Source organism: Falco peregrinus, chromosome 10 (assembly GCF_023634155.1).
Source record: "Falco peregrinus isolate bFalPer1 chromosome 10, bFalPer1.pri, whole genome shotgun sequence".
Classification (NCBI taxonomy): Eukaryota; Metazoa; Chordata; class Aves; order Falconiformes; family Falconidae; genus Falco; species Falco peregrinus.
The window spans coordinates 15,870,147-15,895,643 of record NC_073730.1 but is presented as its reverse complement, the minus strand read 5'-3'; the positions used below and the strand labels follow the sequence as shown (position 1 = coordinate 15,895,643).

At 40.4% G+C, this 25,497-nt stretch overlaps 1 protein-coding gene across 2 annotated transcripts in view; it reads left to right on the top strand.

Annotated features, from left to right (window-relative positions):
• The window catches only part of SLC44A3 (solute carrier family 44 member 3), a 40,671-nt gene extending 18,106 nt beyond the window's left edge, over positions 1 to 22,565 (top strand). Inside the window, exons 10-16 of one of the 2 annotated variants that reach the window (XM_055815610.1) lie at positions 38 to 203; positions 6,163 to 6,319; positions 8,824 to 8,907; positions 18,456 to 18,593; positions 19,069 to 19,305; positions 21,124 to 21,222; positions 22,309 to 22,565. In XM_055815610.1, the coding sequence (XP_055671585.1) occupies positions 38 to 203; positions 6,163 to 6,319; positions 8,824 to 8,907; positions 18,456 to 18,593; positions 19,069 to 19,305; positions 21,124 to 21,222; positions 22,309 to 22,314 (887 nt within the window). In that variant the 3' untranslated portion in view covers positions 22,315 to 22,565. The other variant, XM_055815609.1, reaches the window with a different exon arrangement.
• Positions 22,566 to 25,497: the final 2,932 nt, after the last annotated feature.

The window sequence follows — 25,497 nt, the reverse complement described above, 5'->3', positions numbered from 1 at the left end:
GTGTTATAATAATACAGTGCTGTAATCCCACCTCCAGGTACTGCACAGACTACTTCAGGAGGACAAGTAGAATACAGAGCTCTGTCTGGAATTTGCTACATGGCATGGTATCATTTCGTTGGCCTTATCTGGACCAGTGAATTCATTCTTGCCTGTCAGCAAATGACAGTTGCTGGGGCAGTGGTTACTTGTTACTTCAACAGGTGAGTATAGAACTGCCCCCGTACAGTTTTGGGGATTCTCCAGCATTTACTTTAGTCTTTTTCTAGGCAAAATAGTTTTGAATAGACTACAGACTGCAGTTTATGTCAGTATCTTGGAATCCAATTTAATATGAAATAATGTTCCTTGCTGCATGATCTTGAGTAAGATTTTACAATGTGTATATTAATGTGACTCACCCCCACTTCTGGAGTTACCAGGCCAAACTGAGCTTGATACAAGACACTAGAGCTCAGCTGACTGGTGAAACTGCCATTCGGAAGGTACAGGCTGCATGTGACCCTTTTCCAGGAGACTGCATTAGCTCCAAATGGAGATGCAATATATAGCTCCTTGGTAATTTTGTGTATTCGTAGGCAGTTCGACCTCTTCCTACATGTTCATCCCTGCTTTGGCTTTCCATTTGTTCTGACTGCAAAAATGCCTAGTTTGCTACTCGGGCTTTTTTGTTGTTTTGTGTTTTTTTAAAAATTATTTATTCTGTGCAGATATATTCAGTTAACTGTAAATGCTTTAACACCACTGTTAAGAATTTAGAGATGTGTGAACAAACTTCCTCAAATTTTGTATTGCCTGAAATGTAAATGTGGGGGAAAGAAGGAAAAATATCTACTTTCATGATGTATACTGGTTTTTTAGACTTGCTATATTGTAAAATGAAATTAAATTGGTTTCATGCACTAAAGCAGTGCTATCCTGCCATTGCAGGGTAAGATTTAAATTTCACAATACATTGTTGAGTTTTTTCACAGTGAAGAGAGTAGTATCCTGAAAAAAAATTTCCTCATAAGTATTTTATACTTTCACCTGATTGTTCTGTTTCTTTATGCCCAGTGATGAGATTTTCTGATCTCTGAAAAACACTGGCATTTTAAGGCATATCTTCATTTTGTATTGAAGGAATATGGTGATAATCTCAATTTGTTGGAAAATTAGCCCTTGAGAAGGGTGATGTGAGAGCGAGTCAGGGAGCCTGGTGGCAGAGGGCCTGGGGACCCTGGACCCTGGAGCACAGGCCACAGCTGCCCAGGACCATCGGGCTCAGGTGGCCAGGAAAGGAGGCTATGGGCTTCTCCAGAACTGGGGTAGCAGGTTTCTGTTGATGGTCTCTAGAATGTATCCCTGACTGTTTCAGCTGCTGATGGAAGGGCCTCCTGCTGCAAGGTTTCCAAATGGTCTGTGCCCCTCTGCCCTGCAGAGACAGCAGCCCTGCTTGTTTCCCCTGGATTTCCCGCGGCAGCCAAAGCAGCAAAGCTGGCAGACGTGGTAACAGCCAGTGGCCACCGTTGTGCTAAGCAATGTTTTGTCATCCCCTCCAAGAAACCCAGGCAGGATGATGTTTAACACTTGTATCAGGAGACTGTCTCTGCTAGGATTCTCTATGCAGCCAACAGCCGTGCCACCGAACTGGTGCTAGTAAAAGGGCAGGTCAAACTTAAAATACTGCTTTTTAAAAGGTTGAGAACTGCAGAGCGATGTAGTCTCACACTACTGGTTTACATGCCATGATAAGACCTGAAAAGGGAGGAACTTGCATTTCTTATGTCATCTCCTTTTTCCTGTTGAAGCTCTCAACACAAGTAACTAGCCTAGCTGTTGTTCTGTGGGTGGTGGGCTGCTCTTCTAAGCAAATTTATTTAAATTTTAAAATTTTTTCAAAAAAGCTTTACCTCAATCTTTAGCAATTGAGTCAGCTTTAGTGGCTAAATCCTGAGGCACTAAGGGTTTGTATAAATTGGCTTGCTTGAGAAAGCACAGGAAAGAAAAGCAGTTTTGCTGACTTACTGGGTTGCATGCTGCAAGGCATTTTGGTACAATACACCATCTAAATCCCCAAGGTAGAGACACTGTCTATATCTTCTTCACACAGAGCAGGGAAGCACCTGTAGAAACCACTGTGATAACATTTACTGCTCTCTTAAGTCTTCCGCTTTCCAGCTATTTTTTACTGCTGCAGGAACCGGCCACAGAGTACAGAAGGTTCCTGCACCCAATTGTATTGAAATCTTTTTGTACATCTACTGTCAAGCCCTCCTCTTGCTTGCCAGGTGACATGTGCTGTGTTGAGAGTTGTGCTTGGAAGGGGCAATGCAATTTTTCTGCAGTGGTAATCCCTTTTCCTGGCCCTTAGGCTGTCAGCACAGATCTGCGGACACAGGGCAGTGCAGGAATGGGGAGAGGACGGTTAGCTGCAAGAGCAGTCGCACCATCAAGGGCAAGGGTTATCTCAAGCTGTTCCAGCAATTCTGAGCTTGTCTGCTCTGTGTTTTTAATGTATTCCCTGGGGCAGCATCATAAAGGCATGTCACAAGAGTTTGTTTATGATACCTCACAGAGAGGCTTTCTTCTTTGCTTGTAAGTGCTCCAGGGAAATGGCACAGCCTTCCCTGCAGCAGTCTCCTTTCACAGCACACGCAGCAGTGTGCTGCACAGCCAGCAGCCACGCTGGAGCGGCAAATGGGGAGGGCAGGGGGGGCATGTTAGCTGGATTAGTTTTAAAGGTGACGTATGTTTGACCTGTCATACCACCACTGAAAATGGATTTTGCCGCCTTTTATTTCAGATGAAACATGAATACATGAAAGATTTTATTAATTTATTGAAATAAATAGAACTTTTTTGCTTAATGGTTATTTTCTATGACTTGTGGAAAGGTTTCAGTCTTTTAAAAAACCTTCTTTGTTACTATTGCTGGGCAGCTTCTTCCCTCTCTGGGATTAAAGGGAGGTGGTATGGTAACTTGATCCACATCACAGGCATCCATGTCATGTCCTGTCTGTGTTTGAGCTTATTCAGTAACCCAAATGTGTGTATGTCACTGCACAGGGTTGAATTTAAGGAATTATATAAGCATTTGCAGGACTGAGGTTTCCCCCTTGACTCTAAGGTGTTCAGCACTACAACTTCCGATAGATTCACTGGGCGATGAAGTACATACATCTCCCAGTAAGTCAAAAATCCAAGTTTATGGATTTGCACCAAAGTCATTGAGAGATGGACTAGGAGCAAATTTTTAAAGGATTTCTCTTCCCTTTTCGAAGATGTCTGCAATATTTATGGGTATCCTTTGCCCTACTTATGTACTTGACCTAACACATGTGAAAGAGACACCAGCGTGGATGTAGTCAGACCTGTCCCTTGTGGTTTTGAGAGCAGATAAAAGGGCGCTTGAGGTACAGTCTGTGTGTTCTCTGCTAGTCTGATAATGTCTCTTTTATTACAAATCTTGTAATTTATTATATTTGTTTAAATGCTGCAATTCCTATTTACTTGAGGAATATATGATCCATTCCTTAACTCTTCTGAAGTATTTTACACTAAATCTCTTTGTAGGTGGTCTTTGAAACAAATGAGGCAGGACTGAAGAAAACTATAAGTACAGCTCTGAAAAGAAGGAAAGGCTTTTAAAGAAATGCTTTTTTCCCTCTTTCAAAAGTCTAAGTCTTTTGGGTGTGCCAAAATTACATTTTTTTTCTTTACATAAAGAAGCATTTTTAAAATGAAAGCTGAGAAGTATATGTGATCATTTGATTCAAGAAACTCAGTGTTAAGGAAGTGTCACAGAGCTCACAAGAAAATAAAGACAATTGGCAGCACTGAAGAAAGAAAACTGTTAAAGAAATGATGTGGTATTGAGTACAGGTTCACAGGATTTTGGAATAGGAATGTTCTATGTAAATCAAGCAATTTGGTGGTAACATAAAAGAGGAATACCAAAGAGGAAAAGCAAGCTGTGGCCCTGCTGAGTCTTGTAACCAGTTCTATCAGGCAGAGTCCTGCTTTTCCCCAATACCTTGTGTGCATGCAGTGGAGTCTGCACACAGAATTCGCTGCACCGTATGAACTGCCCACAAAAGTTTATGCGTATGCATGACTCTATGCTTGGGCTAAAGTAATTTCAGGATTGCAGCCATATAATGTACAAATCTCGGTGAAACTTCATCCTTAAGGGTAATTGGGTGTGGATGATTGAGCCAATCTTCAGCTTGTTTAGAGTCAAAAGCATCATCTGTTGTGTTTAGCTAGCCATTTTCCTATGTTTCTTACCCTGAGCCAGAATTACAAGGAAAATCTTTGTTCTTTTTCTAATCTGTTTGGAAGCAAAGCAAGAAACCTCGTCAGACCCTGTCCTTGTGAGAATTCCTTTGCTAGGAAAAGCATTCGAATGTGGAGAAATTTACCTAAACTTGACATTCCTACTCATTAATCAGTCCTATTAAAAGTATCAAAAACCTTCTTCATTTTTCTCTTCAGTAGAAAGTCGATTATTAACACAACAGTAAACTTTGTCCTTTCTGTATTTCTCACCTTTGGTTAACATTTAACTTGCAGAAACTTAATCTCTTATATTCTGAGATCTGACAAGACTGTCATATGTAAGGCAGTGTGCGAGGGAAAAGGAAACAATGGTGCTACATGGATAGAATAACTCATCTATGTTGTGATGTATACAGAAGTATCACAGAAACCTGATGACTTAAAAAACCCCAAACTACCTTATTCAGTATAAGATTCCACTATCCCCCAAGCTGTTCCCCTAGTTGGAAGACCAAAAATAACAAATGCAGCAAATGATTTGCTGGAATTTCCTACTTAAAATAATGTGGTATATTCACATATTTAAATACAATTTCATGGCTGCAAAGTATTTAGTGTTTTGAATGGACTGTGGCGATACTTTCAGGATTCTTGCAGAACTGTGATACCCACCTTGATATAGCATGTATGATTTAAATCCTTGCTGAAGTGAGGACTTAATAAAAATATAGTCGCAGAGCTTTTCAGTCCCAACCAGTCACTTTTATCACTGCCTTTTTGTTTTTTCAGTTTCTTGTGCAAGCTATTAAGTTTTCAAGGTAACGGCGGTTTTGAAGGAATCACTTATGAAAATAGGACATCTTATTTGTGCTATAAGGTCTGATCTTTACTTAACTATTTAGTCAAACTGCTGCTGGTTCTGTTGCCTAAGGCAAATTTTTCAGGGTTGGGCCAGCTGCTGAAGAGTTGCTTTATAGAAAGGCTATTTATGACTGGTCAGTATTTTTTTCAATGCTGTGAAACATTTTTTCAAGGTATTTATAGTGTTAATCTATTTGATTATTTTTTTCCCCCAGCATTTGAAGAGGGTGGGGGAGTGGCTTTTAAGTTCATTTCCTGGTTTTTATATAAATTCTTGAGAGCTGTGTCATACTACTTTCTGTAAATGATTGACATTAAACTGACCTTTATAAAGGAACTAAGAGAATAAAACTTGTTTTTAGGCCAATTTTTTGTCTTTCCTTTTCAATTTTAGGAAACACATTATTTCTCCAAAACAATACAGGTCAGTGTGCAGTATATTTACAAGGTTTTTAGGCCGAATTATAATTTTAAATATATAGTGTGATACTCCTTTTTTGTGTATTCTATTTTAAAAAATCTTGCTCAGTGAAAAAAAAAATGTACTTATGTGAACAAAATTTAAATGAAATTCAGCCAAATCACAACAATAAAAGTAGATAGTAGATTTCAATTTTACACGTAGAGAGCATATGATACTTTTTCTAGTTTTAATTTTACTACATAGCGGATTCATTCTTTCAGACTAAAATCTTGCAGAAACAACAGTCAAATAGAAGATTGCGGAGAATAAGAAAAGTGATAGAAACTGGAAATAGGTATTCAAAGAAGTGTTCTTAAATGTTGTTCACTTAAGGTTTTTTCTAGATCTTTTTCCATTACTGGATACATCAAAACAGTCATTGCTTAAGAATTAATCCAATATAAGTTATACACTTGACGGCTTTCCTCTGGACTAAAGTGAACATTCAGATGAATTCGGTAGGAAAACTGGAGTTGTTCAAGTTTAATTCTTTAAATTTCCAAATACTGAAAAAGATACAATGTATTTCTTCTTAAATAAGTTTCTAAAAACTTTTTTAAATTTTTTTTTCTTTCTAGAAATAAAAATAGCCCACCATCTCACCCAGTCCTGTCTTCCATATCAGTTCTTTTTTGCTATCATCTAGGAACTGCTGTAAAAGGCTCGTTTCTAATCACAATACTGAGAATCCCAAGGATTATTCTCTTGTACCTTTATAGTATCCTAAAACAAAAGGTAGGTGTATACTTCTGTAACACTATAAAAATAGTAGTTAGAAGGTGAGATTCATGAAAAAATAGCGTGAAGAATATACTTCTTGCTTAAAGATGGATGACATGATGTAGATTTTATATTTTATACCACTTCCTTCATTAAGAAAGCTTCCCCCCCCAACTCAGATATCAGTACTTCCTTTTTTTCTGTCAACTCAGATAACTTTAAAAGCAGAAAAAAATGACATTAAAACCTACCTTTATTTAGTGTTTGTATATAAAAGTTTTTATTAAAAATAAAGGGAAAATTTGGCAGAATGCTCTATTTAAAAATTTTGCATCATAACTCTTAAAAAAGCAAAGGTAAGAACATTAATTCTTGCATATAAAATATCATACAGAAAATATGTCGTCTGCCTTGTAATGGGAGTTTATAGAAAGTATGTATGAAATAGGAACTATTCCAGATATTTGTGTAGGATCCAAACCACATCTTTTAAGGTATACAAAAAATATAGCTGGGCTATTTTGATTGTTGCTTGCCTTCTTTCTATCTTTCATACATCTCTGCATCTCTTCTCTTGTGCTGAAAACATACCACTGCAGTTAGCTCTGGCACTTTGGCAAGGACAGAGGACTGTCATGACTGCACAGCTCTGATTTTAGAGGAATAGTTAGGCAAAGTTTTTAAATTCAGGTCTTTCCTCTAGAGCTTACCTTGGCCTTCAAGCATGTTATGTATAGTTATAACAGGGTATTTATATTCCCCATCCCTGGTACCTATGAGGCATGTGTATGGGGTATAGTTTGGTATTGCTTAAATAAATGCCCCTTACCTGAAAGCTCTGTAAGTGTCTGGGTTTATGTCACTTTTGTGCGAAAGCCTTTGTTACAAAGCTCGGTGTGTTGGGTCAGCTAGGAACTTTCTTTAAAGATGATAGATGAGATGAGCTGGGCTAGACAGAAGATAGTTTTCTACCTCTAGAGGAGGCAGAATAAGCAGTCTTGCTGGGTACACTGTTTTGCAATACAAATAGCTGTAAAAGATTTAACTAGCAAAGGAAGTATTGTGTCTATAGCAGTGCACTACGAGCTCCTTTTGGTCCAGTTGCCGAGCATTCAGCTGAGGATGTGACGTGGCCCATAGCCGTAGCTGCTGCTAAAGAGGCTATAAAGTGCTCTGGCCACCTTATGTCCCCTGTCTGCTGAAGGAGCCCCCCCCCAAGCAAACTTGCTCCTTCCCATGGGAGAAAGGATAGGCTATGGCCCCTTTCCATTGAGGCTGTCTTCCACAAAGGGCCAGAGTAGTGATACTAAAGGATGGAGAAGTGATGCTGCACCCGTGTAGAGCTCACCCAGACTTTGCTACCCATGCAAAAAATGCTGCTGTTTCCTGTGAACAGCAGGTAAATTCGCAGATGTGTTGTACACAGCTGTCTTCAAGCAGAATCAGAGAAGAGATGGCAGTTGAAGTCCCTTGCTCTAGGTTTTTAATAAAGAGTACTTACTGAGATTGATACAGTTTTAGTAAAATCATCTGTCCAGCAATACATGGCAAGATTAAAAGTATTTCTTTGCTGTCAGGAATTTGCATGTACAGTTGCCATTTTAAAGGAATTATTCCTGGAATATTTTCAAGAACTTCTTTGGAAAAAAGTTGGGAGGTTTGTGGTTTCTGCACAAACAGTGGTAGCTGTGGGGACCTGAGGTTTTCATATAGCTCTGCTTTCCAAAACAAAACAAAAACATTGTGACCTCTGGAAAAAGAAGGTTAAAAAGTCTCAAGTATCACTGAACTGAACTTCCTTTTGCTGAGGAAAACATCCAGTTATTACATTTGGAAGGCTACCATGGCTACCAAGATGCCTTTTTCTTGTCTTGCTTGGCAAAATCTTTATATGATGAACAATTCTGAGCTTATAATGTGATGGGGGTGGGGGAGGGGGTGGAAAAAACACTGAGCTTTGCTGCTGTTTTTTGTGTATAATTAATATAGATTAATGGTCTGTTCTAATACATGCTTCTTCCTCCTGTCCTGAAAAATTAATGTATGCTCTGAGTCAATACACACACGTGTGCATACAATTCCTTCTGCCCATTTTATTTTTGTTCATTAGGGTACCATTCATTTCAGAACTGTGAATGTTTTTTGATAAACAAAAAAGTTAAAAATCTGTCAGTGTACTCCCTGATCACTGCAAAGTACTGTAAGGGTTACTGACTTGCCTGCCTGTTTTGTTCTCCAAGCAGCTGTTAGCTCATAAAGCTGCTTGCAGCACTTATTTTCTTTTCCCAGAGAAGAATCTTCCATCCACAGGAAGAAAAAAAAAAATGCTCAGCTCATCAGTCATTAATACTGAAGGGTCTGAATTAAAAACAGTTCCTGTAATCCTAAAGGAAATATCTGCTGCCTAAGTGAATGTTTTATTAGAGGAGTCAGTCACCTGAAAAACAAGTTTTTCTAAAATAGCAGTCTGTTTGGGTCTAATTCTGTGTCCAGTAACCAAACATTTCATTCTATTGCAGGAGAGTGCATGTGCAAAGTGCCTGTTCAAGTGCTGTTTCTGCTGGTTTTGGTGCCAGGAAAGTTTCTTAAGATACTTTAACCAGGTACACTCTATCATCTCTCTGTCACTCAGCTGTCTGTATACCTAGTCTAGAAACCGTGTGTGAATGCTAGCTCCGCTTAGCACGACTAAAGCAACATCCAGTGCATGCAAGCCAGAGTTTCCTGCTGGTCACCTAAACTAAACGAACACGTTTCAAGTGTAGACGGAACTTGTTGCAGGGAAACAGGGCGCTGACAAACATGCACGGTGCAAAACTCTAGAAAACTTAATACAGCTTGAGACAACCCTTTCAGAGGGTCATGTGCTGTTTCTGTAGGTAAGACAACTTAAGGTTTTGTTGTGCCAGACAGGCTACTGAAATACAGAGGGTCCAAGGTGGAAGGAAGCAATGAAGAAGAAAGAAACCCGCCTGGAGATGTGTCATTAAACTAGATACAGTATTTTCCACCTGAATAAAGTCCTGAATAAAGAAACTTGAACTCCTGGCTGATTTCCATTATCAATATATCTGGAAATATGATCTGTGATGAAAAAGCCAGATGATATAATACTCTCTTTCTTTGAAAGACATCTTTGTTTTGTTAGCAGTTTTGTTTCAGAAGTGGTTTTATTAGAAATGGATGATTCCTGACATGCAGCAGTTTTTCAGATACTTGACTCCTGCTTTTTCCTTCCTGATCCCTTTCTCCAAATGTTTTCCAGCTCTATATACATCGTTGTAAATAGTTAATTTTTCTTTTTGTCAGTCCCCTTTTGTTATCTCTGGTGACTGTGGTATTCTTAATGTGAAAGGGAATCAGATGTTCCTGCTGATTCCTAACTCTGACTGTTGTGTTCTTTGTTCTCATTGCTGAGGGTAGCAGTGAAGTAAACAAGGCAATTCTGATAAAGGGTCTGACTTCTTCTTTAAAGTAGCTGCATAAATTAAGCTTAATCTTGGACAACTATGAAGAGAAAGTCTTTCACTTCTGCCTGGATTAAATACTTGTGCAGTGAAGTCCCTGGTTCTGGACAATGAATTTTCCAGACTTACATTTTTAGGTAGATCTTATGGTCGCTGACTTGGTGAGGAGTCTCAGAGTTCGTTTTGACTCCAAGGTTTCCATTTGTAGTCACCTTTTCCTCTTGGCTTCCTGCCTTTCAAAGAGATATCCAGCATCCTAGTGTTTACTTTCTCCAGCTGTTTTATGCTATGTGCTTGTTAAAAGAAGAATTAATTACTGTAACGTTCTTCCTTTTGTTTCAGAAGGCTGTATTGTAGTTTTTGTTCCCTTAGAAGATTTCCTGTTTCCTGATCTATTGTAGGCAAATTTCTGGTTTTATATGAGTTGTGGTTTTTAACCTAATGGTCATAATAGTGTGTTTGCTGTTAGATAATTGCCTGGTTGAACATCTTTTTGGCAAAGGTGATGGTGTTCCAAGTGCTCCAAGTCCAGGGCAATTTGGGCGAGGGTTAGAGGAGAAGAAAAGCAAGAACACACTTTAAGATTTTAATAGAAATTTTATCTGTATGAAGGGCTAACATTGGTCTTAGATTATTGAATTTCACAGACTAATTAATGTATCTAATGATTTTTTCTTTTTTTTCTATAAAGAATGGATTCAAGCCTATTTCTTTAAAAAAAATTGGCTAAGGCTGAAAAGCATTGTCTTCAATTTTGTAGTATTGGCAGCAAAATGTAAAGAGGGGAAAAAAGAAAAAAAAAAAAAGACAAGCTTGCAGTTTTAAGCAGCTTAACATACGGCTTGATTAACAGAAGTACTGAACTCTTAAGAGCCCTTACTGAGATCAGTGAAAGCTGCTGGGTACAGCCTTGACATTTCACATGGATGTTAAAATGTGGACTTGGGAGGGGTTAAAAAATTGCTTATACCTACATTTCTAACATTTTTGAAAGTATTTTTTGGTTCAAATTTTGAGTTTTGTGTGAGTTGAAATGACTGAAATGTGGGACAGCTTTTACAAAAAGTTGGTCCAAAGCTCATTGTGTGAGTTAACATTCCTTACTATATTTTTGCCTTTATTCTGGTATTACTTCCACTGTAGTAACAAGCATATAGCTACCTGAAACTCTTAAAAAAAAAAAAAAAAAAAAAAAAAAAGCAGCCTTCCCCATCACTTCTGCGCTGTATTCTTCTTGTTATATTGCTTAGATGACTTAAATTCCTTCTCCTCCTTCATTCACAAGTTTAATGAGGATTAAACAGAGCCCCTTGTTTTCCCTCTGGGAAACTTGCAGACGAGAAACAGGTGCTGGAGGAAGTAACGCTGGTGACAGCGCGAGCTTTGTTCTTCCCATGCAGCTTCAACTAAGTGCTCTGTTACGTTACCAGAGTACTTTTCGGGCTGTGGTGCCATCTCTCAGGTGGGACTTAGCACAGAGTTTGGTAGTTTCACGCATCCTTGAAGTGACTCATTCTTTGCAGGCTCAGCTAAATTTTATTCAGCTCTCCTGGAACTTAACTGAAATGGGGAAAAAAGGGTACCCTGGCATCTTCCCGCCGTGACAGAGCGCTGTGCTAGATGCTGACAGTTGGCATATTTGCAGTGGCAGTTGTTGGAAGAGGGATAATGTAAACCCAGCGTCCTGTGCAGATTGCCATGTGGATGATTACATTCTGCCTTCCTAAATTTCTCCTGGATTTGCAACTGGATCCTGTGCTAAACTGTGGTGTAGCGTTGCTATGTGCTGTTAAACAGTTCACTCCTTAAGCTGTTCCATTTCAGTCATGGGCAAAGTGATTCATGTGTGTGTATAATCCATTAGTAACAATTGTAAAGCACTCTGGGTTCTATCTGGATGAAAAGTGCTTTGTGAATATAAAGTCATTATCCTTACTTGACAGTTCTGTTTGCCAACACTTGTCAGAATTACCACAGATTTTTCATCTTCTGGCTCTGATGGTTTCAGTATGTTCCAGATAAACATATCCAATCATCCCAAGTAAAAGCTGGGAGATTGAAATTTGTCTTCCATAAAAAGAATATACTGTGTTTTTATTTAATGTGGTTTGGGACCTACAAGGTCTGTCTGTCTCCTGCTTTCTTGAATTGTAGTGGCAGTCTTAACTTTTGATACATCAAAACGCTCACTTTTTTCCCCCCTTTACAGCCTTGTTGCAATGACTGTTTTTTAAACAATGTATCTATTTCAGGATAGTTTTGCTTTTCTGTGTCTGCTTTGGGTTCATCCTCAGCCAGCTGGCGAGCAACCGCTCCACAGCCCCTCGTGGATGTCTGACGGAGCTGCTGAGCAGTGTGCGGTGTCTGTGCTTCCACCCGCGCGTTTCCTGCCGTGCAGCCTTGCGGGCCCTGGGCTCGCCGTCACCGAAGGCAGCGATGTGTTAGTTTGCATGTGCTGGTACTGAGACCCTTCACTGATACTGAAAACCAGCAACTGTCTAGCGTGAAAAAACAGAAGCAAGTCTGTCTAATGGTCGTATATCCATGGCCATTGGTTGTCTCTTAAGCTTTGGGTGGAAGCCTATCAGGAGGTTGTGGTTAAATGCCTTGTGGAGAAGTGACCTAGATAAAACCAAAATTAATGCATGCTAATGTAAGCACAGTTCTCCTCTGCACTGCCAAACACACTGTGCCTCACCCATCAAGTACTTCTTTTTCTTCCCAAAAACAATACTGCATTTTAATGTTACTGGAAAAATTGATTCTAGATGTTAAGCTAAATTTTCAATCATTTGAAAATACAGTTGGCTAAAATGTTCCTCTTCAATGAAATTACATATTTTTGCTTTCCCTCTAGAGGCTTTATGTATGTTATAACAGGAAATAATTCTTAGGTCTTTACTTGCTCCATTAGGGTGAATCGCATAGGGGATAGAGGTGAACAAGGCTGACTAATTCTTGCTTTGATACCTTTTGCCTCTCCCCTATCCCATTTAAAAAAAATAAAAAAAATGTTGGGATTTCAGAAATCCTAAATTAGAACATTGTCACATTAACTGCAGAAGCCGCTGTAAGCACCTCCAGTAACGATGTAATCACGATGCAATGGGCACTTAAAGCAGGATCCTTGTGGTCCAACCCCTGTAGCTGAAATGGAGCCCAGGCGTAGCAGTGTGATGCTGCAGGAAAGGACACCCAGCTGCCCTCCGAGGAAAAGTTGGGTTGGTCCTGCCCACTGGGTGACAGCTAGGGAGGGAGCAGATGACCCACAGAGTAGGAAGCAAGGAAGGTCGAAGGACAAGATTTTCTCCACTAAGTCCAGACTGCAATTTAAAGTGGAATGGAAATAAAGGAAAGTTGTGCTTCTTGGACTGCTTGGGAAAACCCAGGAGGCTAATGAAGGTTTTCTTACAGATGGTAATTAGCCTAAGAATAACCCCCCTCCCTGTTTCTGTATTAGCTGTTTGCTTGTCAGTTGGAAGTAGGGAAGGAGAATACTCTCCGTGTGTTTGTCAACCACGGGACAATAAATAGCTGTCTGCTGACAAGGCTGCAGAAAGGGCAGATTCAGTCCTGGAATGTGTGAGATTAAATACTTGCACCAGGAAGAGGGGGATAAACGGCGTTGTGCAAGTTGCTGGTTAGGTGATCAGCCTTATCTCGCGGCGGGGGGCTGGATTATCCTGATGTGTCTGCTTTCACAAGTGAAGGCCAAGAGCAAGCCCGTTATCCATCTGTGAGTGTATCGAGAAGAGAAATAGCAGGGAGGGGTAAGACCTAAGACAAGATCAGCAAGAAGAATCAGTAGATGTAAACTGTTCACGAGTAAATGTCTGGAAGCTGGAAGAAGGCTCCTGAGGACAAGAGGGACAACTGTCTGGAATAGCTCCAAATGTAAGGGCTGGGAGAGGGAAAAGCCCTAAGTAGTTTAAAGAGGGGGCTTTCCACTTAAGAGAAGAAATTGTATAATGTGCTAATCTGGAATAGCCAGGGACCAGAGTGGCTGAAAGTCCCTTCCAGTCTTACATGTCCACGTCTCTTCAGTGGCGCCTCGCAGGCCCACGTTGCTCTGACTTCCCACCACTATTTGAGAGGCACAATACAGCTTTCTCACCGGGCCGCTGACTGCTGTACGGCAGCCACAGAAACGTCACTGACTCTTGCTGCCACTGGATTTTGTTTTCTGAGGGAATTCCAGTGGCAGCTGTGACACTTGCAAGCTGAGACCCTTCGGAGTCCAGCCCGAGCTGCGCAGCATTGCACTGGGTGGAGCTACCCCGGGCAGCCCCGAGAGAGATGGCAGCAACAAGGTCACGTCGGGATGAAAACACCAGCAGAGCAGAAAAAGCTCAAGTGGGATGTGAGACCAGCGTGTCTCCTGCTTCTTTTTTAAGAAGGTTCCGTTGCTATGGCAATCCTCTCTTCCCCAAGCTCATTTTATTAAAGCAAGCCCTAGAACGGAGGGCTGAATTCAGCTGTTACACAAAGTGGCAATTATTCTCAACAATTGGGGAACTTATGGCCTGGATCTGAGCCACAGCGCCTTTCTCATGAAACTAGCAGGTCAATTTTTCCAAGACCCTTGACATTCTGTGTTGTGAGGCACAGAAGGATGTATTCTTTAAATAGTTTTTTTTGCATACTGTGGTATTTGGAAATATGTAAACATTCACATTCCTTATTTATTCATCCTGACACTGAGAAACTAGTGTCTAGTTCCCAGGCTCCAAGCCAGAGGAAGCCTGTGTTCTTCACAAAGGTGGTTCTACAGTACCAACTTGCCGGTGCAAGGATAAAGACTGTTCCTGACCCCCTCTCCCTCAGGCTGTCTGACCAACGGTATGCTATCTCTGCCATTATTACTTGCTTGTCCCCATAGCAGAGACCACCACTGTAAAACATCGATTCATTAAGCAAAGATAAAAACCATAATAGCTATACTGGGCCAGACTGAGCCTCCGTCTAGCTGTGCCCCATCTCCAGCAGTGGCTGTGAGTGAATGCTAAGGTAGAACGCGTGTGCATTTCCCTGTCCCCGTGCTGTTTCTGAATCTGTTTTCAGCCTAGGGACGTACTGAGCTGAGTATGTTTTCTGTGTGTTTGATCACTCTCGGTGGATTCCTTTTCCCTGAACTTTCCCAGACTCCCTTGAGCTCATGCAGCCTTTTAAGAGCTGAAGCATCCTTTGTCCAGCAGTTCACAGCTTACAGACTTACAGTAAGAAGCAATACCATCTGCTTTCAAATTTGGCTCCTGCTACATCCTATGGTCCTCCCTCTGCTTAGTCCTTGTTCTGGAAGAAACAGTGAGCCATCTAACCCTACCTACCCTCTCCACATTTATCCTGATTGTGTAGCCTTCTTACCACATCCTCCTTCAGTCGTCTCTTTTCCAGCCAGAACAGCCTGGTGTATACAGTTGTTCCCCAGACAGAAGACATTCCATACCTGGATCATTCCTGCAGCCCTTCTTAAATGTTTTCAAGTCCACTAAAGCTTTTGTGCATGGGAAAAGAGAATACATTCTGTAGAAAAACACCTTTAAGTAACCTGTTTGTAAACGATGGCAGGTTCTTAACTGACCATGGTCTACCATCTTGGCCTTCACAACTGTTTCCTCTTTGAAAGGGATTGGGTTGTTGCAACTGCAAAATTAATGAGATACCTAAGCTTTTTAGTCCAAAGTCCAAAATTATTTGCAAATACTGGTAATCGCTTGTGTGTTAGGATAAGGATGAGAAATCCCTTGAGTTCATTTCTGTGCCATTCTGAGTTTCATGGAAGCATAAATTTGCTTAAATATTAGACATGCATTTTTAGTATTTAGTTGGAGCGTGTAGATTTCTATGTGGCTGGATGGGATCAGGGTATGGGGTCCGTATGGGAAACATGGGAATTACGAGAGAAGTGCATGGAGCCACAGTCTAGGCTGAACAAGAAACCCTCCAAATATTATTTTTTTTTTCTTAGAAATGTATTTTTTGCTGAAAGGTAGAGATCACTTGGCAGAGTCCTTAGCTGGTACTAGTAACATTCTTGCTTCACTTAGGCCAATGACTAGTTCTGTAGCCTTCACCAGTTCATTTGTTTGTGTCTCTCTCATTCCTTCTGTAAGGTTGGGTTATTACCTGGCTGCCTTTCTTGCTTGGATGTTATGACTAGTTGATACTTACATGATTTGTTGAAGTTGTAACTGTTATAAAAGCCATTCTTTATTAACTGGTTTGTAACATGTCAAATCCCTATGCAGGTACTATTCGGTGCCCAGCATTATTTTCAGTCTTTCCAAGATAACTGTTCTAGTTAATAAATATCAGAAATTCTTTTCATTGTGCATTCCTCAGATACCAAAGTGGCTAATTCAAGAGTCCAAACAAATGGTTATTTATTTTAAGTTTGGAAACAATGTTTGTGCAAGTGCATATGCATTTTCAACATTCTTTTTCATTTTTAAAACAGGACATTTTTTTCTATTTATAATGAGTACATAATCTCTGTTTAGTTTATTGGCAAAATTTATACTGACCTCACCAGATCAGGATCTGCTCTGTGAATTGAGTTTTTAAGGGACAGAAACAAACTTAGAAAACCCCTTTCCACTTTGTGTCTCCTTTTCCTGGCTGTTAATGGGAGTGATGAAACAGATGTAACTTCTGGCATGTTATAGATAGGTCTATCCACGTTTGAAATATGCAGTGACAGCTACAGGCGGAGGACAGAGAGGGAGCTTGATTTGAGGCCGTCTACCCTACACCTGTGCCCCGGGGAGATGGTGGCCACAAGGCTGGCACTGGCCCTACTGGCGTGCCTGCTCTCCTGCTGCCCCACGGCAGGCGCGGGATGGCTGCAGGCACCTTGCAGACCTGCCAGGTTGAGTGAGGCAGGTGGGACAAGGATGCTTCTCTTTCAGAAGTGTAGGCAAAGGTATTGTAGCCAACACCTGACCGAGGCAAAGAGTACACCTCTGCCGGTGCTGTTCTCCTGGGGGAAAGGGCCAGCGTCAGAATAAAGGAAAGTCATCACAGAAAGCATTTTTTCCTGCTTAGGAATGAAGCAAATTTGCTTGTTTAAATAGAATTTTATGCAGATACTCTACATGTTTCTGTAGTGTTCAGTGGAGTCTTTGATTTTTCTTAGAAAATAAATCCATGGTCTGTGTTTATACTTTTTCCATCTATGCATGTGTTTGCTACTACGTTAAGTACAGTATTTACAGAGTGTCACTGTTTACTTCTACTCTTGGTATTTTTGCTTGTTATCAGAGAAAAAAAAATAGTCATGTAAAAAATAAATAATATCCACAATAAAGAGACAAAGGATCTTTGCATTTAATTTCTTTCTTTCTCTGTAATGTTTTAAGATAGGATCTCTATAGCTTTACTACACAACAGTATGTGACAGAAATGGCTATGGGGTAAAACGACTCTGCAGAAATACATTTTCTCTGCCTTCAGATATCTGAGGCTATTTGATATTTTGATTTGTAAGTAAGAGAACACAGATTTTTCAGCAGGAGCTGTTTTGCAGTAGGCCAGTATAATTCACTTTCAGCAAACCAGTTACGGGCTTTTTTCACTTCCAGGTGAAGTAGAAAGTAATCTAAGCACCAAGTACATGTTGGGGTGTATAAATTCCTTCAGAACAGTAATCCCTTGCATATCGTGGTTCTTACTGACCGTACCAGACATGACTACTGTTTTGTGGCATAATCCACTTTCTAATATTTTGAGTAAAGGGAAACTACTCAGAAAACTTGCTGGTAAAGCACAAAGCATACATTTCAGGTGTTGAGTGATGGTTTTCATAGCTGATCTTTTGGACACAGTTTAAAAACCTTGTTGAGAAGTTCCATAAATGGGACATATATGTCAGGTTATGCACAACAAGTGCTAAAATAATCCAATCCATGAAGGTAAATATTGCATCCTCCCCATCTGTCTTAGCAAATTTCCACAAAAAGAAATAGTCTAAAATTCTCAGTACATCAAAAAAAATGTGAGTGCCCTTATTGCCTGAAATTCTGAGGGTTTTTTTTGTAACATAACATGTGCTGGTCTAGTCCAGGGTCCTTTAGCTGCTCTTTTCCAGTTATTTTCACAATAGGTGTCATCATCCATTAAAGGGTTTATTTTATGACTATAGACAAAAGCTTGACTTCAGTAGCATAGGAATAGTTTGAAAAGGCCGTGTATAAAAGCTTTTTAATCATCAACTCCTAATTGACTTGATAATTACATAACTTGATTGTTCTTACAATCTTACTTACTTACGTAGTTTGCCAGCAGTCTTGGAGATAGATTCATAGAAAATAAGGAAGTAAGTTTGTATAGCGTGACTCCAGGTAAGTAAGTGTTTTCTGGTAATTGTGTCATATTCATTAACAAAAATCAGGGTGGAGAACTTTGGTGTTTTAAAATAAATTCTGTAAAGGTGGGTTCAGAAATTTATTTAGTCACTGTTCTGGCATTTGCTAATGGTGGAAATTATGTAAAAAACCCATTTGAAGTTAGAAGCGTAGTTGTTATAGTCACTTAAATTAAAATTGCCATATTATGCAAAATAACTCTTTATATTCATGAAGTCAATATTTCCGAATAGAATGTAAGGCTTTGAATTTTGCTGAAGTAAAATCAAGATTATAAGAGTCTTTCCTTTCTCACTGCATTATTATCTTCTTTCATTTCAGCATGCATACACAACTACAGCCATAAATGGGACAAATTTTTGTACATCAGCAAAGGATGCTGTCTTTATTTTGGCGAAGAATTCTGCTAAACTTACATCCATTAGCTGTTTTGGAGATTTTATCCTATTTCTAGGAAAGGTATGAGTAAGAAGAGTATTCTGTAAGAAAGAAGTGAAAAAACAGGGTTCAATTCTCTTCTACCTAAAGCAAATAAGGTTTCTCTCTGTTAAACTCAGTGTTGTTAATGGTGTAAACAGAGTCCAGGAGAGAAGATAATGTTTGAGGAATTTAATTCTTTTCATAGTCTTTACAGAGTTATTTTGTTGTATTACAGCAGTGTCCTTGGCCACTTTGACAGTACCCATTGCAGTCAGTCTTTGGTAAATACATAGTAAAGGATTGCCTCTGCCCTACAGAATTTACTCATTGAACTGAACACAAAGTGTGAAACTGTGTGATGCCAGAAACTGCATAGCTATCTCCCAGACGAGATGTGCTGTTAAAATATCGGCTGTAATGGATTTGCCTTAGGGTTTGGGGGGGGTTTGGTTTTTTTAAGAAACATTTCTACATGATTAATGAGGCTGCATTTCTCTCTCGCTGCCCTTTACAGGTGTTTGTTGTATGTTTTACTGTTTTTGGAGGATTAATGGCATTTAACTACCATCGGGAGTTGCAGGCTTGGGTAGTCCCCCTGTTGCTGGTTGGATTTTTTGCCTACGTGATGTCCCATAGCTTTCTGTCTGTGTTTGAAGTGACAGCGGATGCCATGTTCCTTTGCTTTGCTATTGATATGGAAACAAATGATGGCTCTGCAGAGAAGCCATACTTCGTGGATCAGGAACTGCTGGTAAACCCCAATAATAACAGCAAAGATATCTGAGCCATTCTAAGCTTTTGGGGGACTTTTTCTTTCCCCAAGACCTAGAAGTTTGAACCCCCAGCCCATGCTATTTCCTTTCCAACACCTTGGAACAGGCTGGGCTCAGGGATACAAATCATAAGTGAATTTATGAACTGAAGTAAATGGCTCCTTCTGACTCCTGTGTGCTAGCTATGACCTGCTGCTTTCTCTTAGACCATGCCCTGTCAGTAATGGCTGAATTTTTAGGCCTTATTAGATATATGTTCAATATATTGTTGGTAATTAAAAATATAAATTGATAGATGAGATAGCTGCAAAGATTGATCCATGGGGTGCCCTAAGATTAGATTTTTATATTTGTTGTGACCTGCTGTACAGTGACGAGCAAGGATAAACAATAAGGAGCTTCTTGTTGCCAGCAGCAGGTCAGGGATCCATCCACATCCTATGGATGCTGTAGTTCTGAACAAACTTCATGCAAACCCAAGTTGTTCTGCTTCATACTTACACAGATTCTTTTGCCAGAATACTGTCTTCTGGCTCTTGATTAAATTCTTCTGCCTCTGGACTGATTCTGTGTCTTTACCCTCATAGTTACTGTATTGTGTTACAAGCATTTCCATAGAGAATCATTATATAGCTAATAGTGATGGAGAGCTTTAGTTAATAGCTGTACTGATATATATGTGTATATATACGCCATCCCTTTCATATTAAGAGAATATCTGAAGATGCAGATGTTTTTTTCCTTTTGTGCTATTTTTACTAGTTCAGTCTTTTCCTTCATAAACCACGCAACAAAGAAGATTTTAGTGAATCATGAAAAACAAACTCAGCAGCCAGAATAGCTCATATGATACGAATGTTCTGGATGCGTTTCTTCAGGACAGTATCAGAAGAACTGCTTTGTTGGTTTTTTTTAATGCTGCTGTTAGATTCCCTATAATGTTCATAGAATTTTGTTGAAAACAAAACCCAACAAAAAGGCAGCCTAAAGACAGGCTTAACCCTTTGTACAGAAGAAAGCAGATAGATATTCTTTGGCTTTGATTCAAAACAGTACTTAAGCACATGTCCCGAATAGGAATATGTTACTAAATGGAAAACTCTGAAGCCTTGACCTCTGTTCTCCCTCTGTTTTGCCAAATGCTAAAATACGTCTAAAGCCAATTCTCCTTCATGAAACAGGCTTTCCTTTCTCCACTTCCAAAATTTGTGGTAGTTTCTTTTTAACTCTGGTCTTAGTTTCTTGTAATTAGCCATGCCCTAGGGCCTCGGGTGAAGAGAGGATTTCCCACAGGGGTAAGAAGTCTTCCAAGCAGGGCAGGCTGTGTAACCTTGTATGGAAAAACCGGGGCTAGCATATCCAAACTCCTCCTCGTTGCATGATCAAGAGTAAGTTTGCTTACATAGCCAAGAACTTGGAGTTTCCCAACACATGAAGGCATTTGACTTGGTACGTCTGTGTTACTGTTGGGTTACAAACATCTGGGGGTGGAAGGGAGGCTCCGTGGCCCTCAGGACAATATGTGGCAGTGGGCGGAGAGCTGGGTGAGGGATTTCAGGCAGCCGAGTCCTCATTCCTGTAGTAGGAGATGTAACAGATTCCTGGTTCACCCTGCTCAGTTGCAGTTATCGCCCTTGCTGCCTCTGCAGAGTCCCTCCTGGTATCACTCAGTGTCATCCAGCTAGGAACCAGCTGCAGTTTCTTAGCCCCGGGCTAATTATCTTCCTTTACTAGGTATTTTTATTTACGTAATGGTTTGCATTCCCGAATGATCTCACCCTGTTTTTTGCTTGTAGACCTTTGTGAGTCAGAGTAACAAGTTAACAGAAGGGCAAAAACACAGAAGCATGAGACCTTTCCAGGATAATGAAGATGGGATGGAGCTCCAACCTATGGTGAGACTGGAATGTGAGATACGTATTTCTCTGCCAGCTAATGTGTTTGCCTTTACATCCCAGGAAGCATGGACGTAGGCTGTCTTGTATCTCCAGTTGTCGCACAGCAACCAATATGCTGTACCCAGTATCCCGTTTTTCCTTCTATTGCTTTCCCTCCTCAGGAAACCCTCTGCTGATGCGACATGGATGTGTTCTCATCCTTCTTCCCATTCCACAGCGTGCCCAGCAGAGGAAGAGAAGGATTGGACAAAGGCAAGGGGGTGGGAGATAAATATTATTCAGATAGTCCTGCACATGCCCACCGTAGCAAAGTCAGAAGAGTGGTCGCTGTTTGATTTCATGCTGGAGCTGCTGAGGTTCCAGAGCTGTAAGATCAGAGCTTAGAGGCCTTCCCTTTCCCCCCTCACCCCTTTTTTCTTTTTTTCTCTTTCTTTTCTATCAGTGTATATGTTTATTTACTCTGTTTTATGCTGGGGTAGAAAAGCTGAGGTGCCACACCCAGGCTTGGGAAAGTCCTGAGAGAAAATGCTCACTGACATCTGAAAAAAATATTGCAAATTGCCCAACCTGAGAAGCTGCACCAGCGAGTTCAGCAATGGGGCAGATTTTCCCCCAGCATGGGGGGGCCAGGCCAGGGCTGCCGAAGAGATTCTGCAGCAACAGCTATTCTGGCTCCTACGCTTGCTGGACACTGCTACTCGTGTCTTGTGCCCTCCGAGCTGCTGCTTACACGTCTGTGATTTTTCTTGGTCTGCTTTCAAGAGGTACCAGGCTCTAGTGAACTGTCACGCAATCTTGTGGGCGTTCTGCTAATTGGCAGAGCACTGCTTCAGTTTATTGCTACAGCGAGGGATAGTTGTGCTTGGGTTTTTTTCATTGTTTGGGTCTGTTATTGCATTCTTCAGGAATTTTTTGCTGAGCCCAGAAACTGGGGGGATGTGGGGGATTATTCCCTGCAAGAGGATTGTGGATTTGAGACACAAGAGAACCTTAATTATTTTCCCTGTTTGCTCTTACAGCATTTAAATGCAGTAACAGGACTAGTGCTACACATTATTTGACTCCTTTTTTCTCTCTTTGTAGGCTTGAATGTGAAGTGCACCAGGAAGTATGAAGGCAGACCAGCAATAGCAAAAACAGTCCTAGAAAAAAAGTAAAGGTTCCCAATACCCCAGGAGAAAGTATTACTTCTCTAAATCTCTGTTGTACCTTCTGCACTGATAAAATGACACACAATTTGTTTGTATGAATAAAGTATTTTGTGTGTCAGCACATCTGATTTTTATTAATATACTTGTTTTGATTGTCTGAAAGTTAATAAACAAACTCCTTGTAAATTTCTATGTTGTCAGAGTAAAAATACAAAGTCGACAAGATTGTTGAGCTGTCCTTTTTAGCTTTTTGGTGTATCAGCTAATATGGGGCTTTTTCATGCTTCTCTGGGAACACTGGGCCAGTCATCCCTGGACCAGTAAATGCAGAAACATTTGCAGAGGCACTCTGAGATTACTGTTTCCTGATGTATTCTGTACATCTGAACAGCCAGTGCAACCAATTAAGGAACAGCACTGAGCTCATTGATGGGAATTACCATTGATAGAAATTCTCTGAGTCAAGATAATTAATGGTTTTGAGGTAAGTGTCTGTCTTTTAATTATGTTCTTTTGAAAATGGTTACAAGTTAGTATCATAAACTATCCACTGGCTCATCTCCAAATGGCAGATGAGGAATAGTCTTTTTTTAAAAATAAACGACTTTCCCTTTGCAATTGAAAAGACAGAGCACAGAAAAATTTGTATCTGGATTTAAAGCTTGACAAAGAAGTAGCAAATGAGCAGTAGCTGGACAGAAATGAGATTAAAGGATGTTATGAATAATACTTTATAGAAATGTTAGCAGTAACATGGATGTGAAACCAAATATTATGGAGGAATGTAGTACTCTAAGGCTCTAGTCAGCAGAGGGACATGGTAAGTGTAGACATCTTTAAAGAAAACAAGTCTGTCGGCATTTTCGTGTGAGCAGTTTTGAGGCTTGTTTAAACTTTGTGCCTGGACCCCGGTTACAATACACTCGCAGGGGCTCCACCTCACTCTGAGTATGAGGTAGTTTTAGATTTTACTCAGTGGCACATGATTTTATTCTCTTTGTTCAAAAGCTCCTTTAACATTTTGTTTGAGGTGGGAAGATGACTTTGACCAGGGATTTTGGTAAAGTCCACATCAGCATAGGAAGTGGGACGTCACTGCAGGTCAGTGACTCCTAAGCTGCCATAATGAATAAATTGATAAACCCTTGATTAGTCACAGCTTGGAAGTGACATGCAGAAAAGCTCACTGATGGCCTGAATGACAAATCTGTTTCAGCCAAGTACTGTATCTGATCTCCCACTGTTGAGACTAGTTATTTGCTCGGGAATGCCAAGAAATACTAGCTTTTTATTCTTCATTTAATTAACTTTTGTCTATTTCAGTATGAGCCACTTGAAGAAGTTGAGGAATATGGGATAGATGACGGAGAAAGAAATAGATTAATTACTTTCTGTTTAGTAGGTGAAGCTGATCACCTACTGGCTGTGACTCGCTACCTCTCATTATTTAAAACTACGCTTGGGTGCTTACGGTGTTTGGTTTGGGGATGCTGTGGGAGCTGACGATCACACCAAGTAAGCAGTAGCTCTAACCATGAGAAAATGTGCTGATATGCTACTTGCAGAGGGGCAAAACTTTTCCTCTGCCACAGGTCCCACTAAGATTGCTTCCAAGCAGTGGTGTCTCCACAGTGTAAAAATTATGTTTACAAGTTTTTAAAGCATAGTAGGTTCACTTGGAAGTTAAAGAAATTCTTTTCTTGTTGCACACTGGGGTTTTTCCTGTTTGTATTTGATACTCGCACTGCATGTTTTGGCCCTTGACTCAGGAGCTCTCTGGTGAAAGAAAGGGAGGGAAATTTTTATGTAAGTATATCCTCATTTTCAGACAACCCCTAGATGATCTCCAGAGGTCCCTTCCAATCGCAATGATTCTGTGATTCCATTCATTGCCATTATGATGTAGCGTCATTGCCTTCACTGTAGCTCCCGAGTGGAGAAAGGACTCTAGACATACTAAACATTTTGGTTTGCTTTTTAAAGAAGGAAGGTACCAAAATCCCAATTAAGCTGTATTTGATTGCATTTCATTTAAGCACTGCTGTACTGCCCATAGTCCAGAAATTGCAACTGTGACAATACGTTTTGAGAATCACGTATATGTTTACAGAAGAGTTACAAATATATACCTTTTAATTAACTTTTGTACACAAAGGATAGCTTTATAGCTTTCAGGTGCAACTCAGGACCTCCCAGCCTTACATACATTCCACTAGCAATTGTGTCAACAACCTCCAGCTGTAGCACTCCTGTGTGGCAGGGGTCATCACCTGAACGAAGAGGTGACCTACACCTACAGAAGCTGATGCTACTTAGTGCTCGTTTCTCATTGCTGTCCTCTCCTGCAGGATACTGTAGCCAGGCAAACTACAAAGCAGGTTGGAAGGCGGCGGCGGGGTTGGATGTAGGCACAGCTCATACAGATACAGAGTGAGTGCTAGTTCAGGTACTGGTGTTCTTGCCCAAGCCACTTCTGGCATTTCGGTGTCTGCCCTGCAAAGCAGCCCAACACTGTGCGGACTCTTCTTTCCTGCAGCTATGGAAGATTGGATTCAGAGGAATGAAAGGTACTTTTCTAATTATATTCCTTAAAAATAGGAGATGGGGACTACTGATGTCTCTACACCAGAAAATGGCTCGGTATCGCAGCTTATTGTTTGAAGCAAGGCACATTGCATTTGGTCTTCCTTGGTGTCTACTTCAAACTCTCACCTAATTCAGTTATGATTCCACTGGATAACTCTGTGGATGAAAGAAAACAGGCATACTGAGAACAGTCCGTGTGTTGTTTCGTCTGTTGAAGTACATATATAATTAAAGTGTGAGAGCAGTTTAAAGAACAGGTTTTGGGTTCAGAAGGAGCAGGAGGGCATGGTTCAGGCTTTCAAAAAGAAACCCTTCTTTCTCACAAACTATGAAAGCACAAAGATTTTGTTGTTGATCGTAGCACTGCTTTTTAGCTTTCAATACAATAGTTCTAGATTGTTAAGTACTGTTATTTTGAAGGGGGAAATAGTATAGGTCAGGAAGAGTGGGTCTTAACAGATGTCTTAGTAGTAATTCTCTTGCCTCAGATGCAAGGCTTGGACCAGTGACCTCCAGGGGTCCTTTCAAATTTAAA